The sequence below is a fragment of the Bison bison genome, unplaced genomic scaffold (genome assembly GCF_000754665.1).
Source record: "Bison bison bison isolate TAMUID 2011002044 unplaced genomic scaffold, Bison_UMD1.0 scf7180017857790, whole genome shotgun sequence".
In the NCBI taxonomy this organism is placed as follows: Eukaryota; Metazoa; Chordata; class Mammalia; order Artiodactyla; family Bovidae; genus Bison; species Bison bison.
The window spans coordinates 9257-11547 of NW_011488363.1; the positions used below are offsets into that span (position 1 = coordinate 9257).

The following is a 2291-nucleotide window of genomic DNA, read 5'->3' on the forward strand; positions in this document are numbered from 1 at the left end:
CCATTCCTTGAAAACAGAACTTCCTGTATTTCATGATTATAAAAGTGATATATGATTGCCAAGGAAATTTGGAAAATAAAAGTATTTCTGGCTGATCTTTCTATGCATATATAATATATAAGTAATTAATATTATACTGTATATGCTACATATAAAGTTCAGTATCCTGATACATTGTACTCAACATTATGTTGTATTTCCCCATATTAGTAAAAAAAAATAAATCACCGTAAAAATAATTTCAGTGTACTGTTTCATCCTATGGACATACAGTAAATAATTTATCCCCCTGTTGTTGATCATTTAGGTTGTTTCCAATTTTTCACTATTATAAATAATGCTTAAGTAAAAGTCCTTCTACATAAATCTTTGTGCCCATCTCTGATTATTTCCTTAGGATAAATTCCTAGAAGTGGAATTACTGGGTCAAAGGGTATGGACATATTTAAGACTCTTGATGCATGTTGCCAAATTGCTTTCCAGAAAGGTTGTACCAATTTACACTCCCAGCAGCAATGTATGAGAGTGCCCGTCTCATCGCCCCCTCGTCAACATTGAGTATTATCATTCTTTTAATCTTCAAAAAATGGTATTATGTTTTTTTATTTGCATTTACTTGATGACTAGTAAGACTGAACATTATTCTTGTGTTTATTAGCCATTTGTATTTGTTCTTCTGTGTACTGTCTGTTCTTTTTTTTTTTTTTCCCCTCATTTTTCTACTGGGGTCTTAGTGTTTTTTTTTTTTTCTCTAATTAATTGAAATCTTTATATAGTAAGGATATTAATGTCCTATTAATTTTTAAGACTCTTTACTAAATATCCATGGATTACCTTCCTGATTTTCCTCATTACTTCCCTGTTTGCTCCTTTTCACCATACGGTAGTAAATCTACCTACCTCCCCTTTATCTGTTGCTCTCATTCCCATTTCTAAACTTTTTTTCTCTCTTGGTTGGTCTTTTAAACTATATCTTCTTTATTAATCCTTCATAAATTAATGGGAATGAAGTTGAGATATCTGACATTTTGCCCCCTAAATAAATTTTAGCTCTCACTCAATTAAAACATTTTCACTATTTTTATTTTAAAATAATTTATCACTTGCTTAGTTAAATTTGTCTTTGTAATTGTTGTTTGTCTTTACTAGTGTAAGTGTCTAAAGATTAGTTACATTATTTAATATACTTTTTACTGTATACACAGTGCAGTTTATAGATAGATGCTTAAATATTTTTGAAGGTGGAAGAATATTACAAAGTGGGGGTTTGAGCATGCATGTTAAAATGTTTATTTATTTCTTAAGAACTCTGGTAATATAATTATATTTTTCTCTCTTTTTCTTCCATCTCCCATCAATTAAAAAAAGGAAGCAATAGAGGCCTTTAATATTCCCAATAGTAGCAAATTCATCTTCATGCTGAGTACCAGGGCTGGAGGTCTCGGAATTAACTTGGCAAGTGCTGATGTGGTTATACTGTATGACTCAGACTGGAATCCACAGGTGGATCTGCAAGCTATGGTTAGTTATCTTTAATGATATCAGAAATTTATCTTAGTTGAGAAAACTATTGAGATTTATACAGCATGAAGGTAATTTATGATGAAAGGGTAACAGCAATCTTTGGGAGGTTTGGAAAAAAAAGTTGCTATGCTAATTGCAAAAACGAAATGAAAACAGATAGATGCCAAATCCAACTGCAGCATTTCTGTGTTGATTTTGGCTTTTATCATGAAACACAAATGAAAATTTTCCCCATTCCTAAATACTGAAGAGGGTACATTCATGTTTGAATGATAAGGGATTAAAAATTAGTCTCTAAGTATTATTCTGCTCAACAACTAAATATATTAAAATCCTTAGCACTAAAATTGGGAGAGATAGGATTTTAACTTCTGTAATAAAACAACTGGAGCAAGAAGGTGAAAATGTAACAAAGGAATATATTCCAGGAAAACATTTGCTACCTAGAAACACTATCAGAAACTATTCCACCCTAAGAAATTCAAAGAGCTTTTCTTACTTTTAATCATGTTATCATTTATTGAACTAGAGCTACAACTTCAGTCACTGTGACTCAAATTTTAAGGTGAATTTAATTTCAGAAGTAAAAAGATACAAAATAGCTATGCATTCAAAATCCCCAGAATTTTGGGGACAATTGACTGTCTTTGGAAACAAAATCATATGCCAATGAGGCAGAGCTTAGAAGTCCTCCCTTTTCTTTTGTAATAGAGAATTGAAAATACTTACATTAGGACATTTTAAAATTCACATGCTTTGGCATGCTG

The 2291-nt window shown here is 31.1% G+C and overlaps 1 protein-coding gene across 1 annotated transcript in view; it reads left to right on the forward strand.

Annotated features, from left to right (window-relative positions):
- The window catches only part of LOC105003948 (probable global transcription activator SNF2L1), a 30777-nt gene that overhangs the window by 9144 nt on the left and 19342 nt on the right, over positions 1 to 2291 (forward strand). Inside the window, exons 6-7 of the mRNA XM_010861412.1 lie at positions 398 to 433; positions 1369 to 1521. Of these exons, the coding sequence (XP_010859714.1) occupies positions 398 to 433; positions 1369 to 1521 (189 nt within the window). The remainder of the gene's footprint in view (positions 1 to 397; positions 434 to 1368; positions 1522 to 2291) is intronic.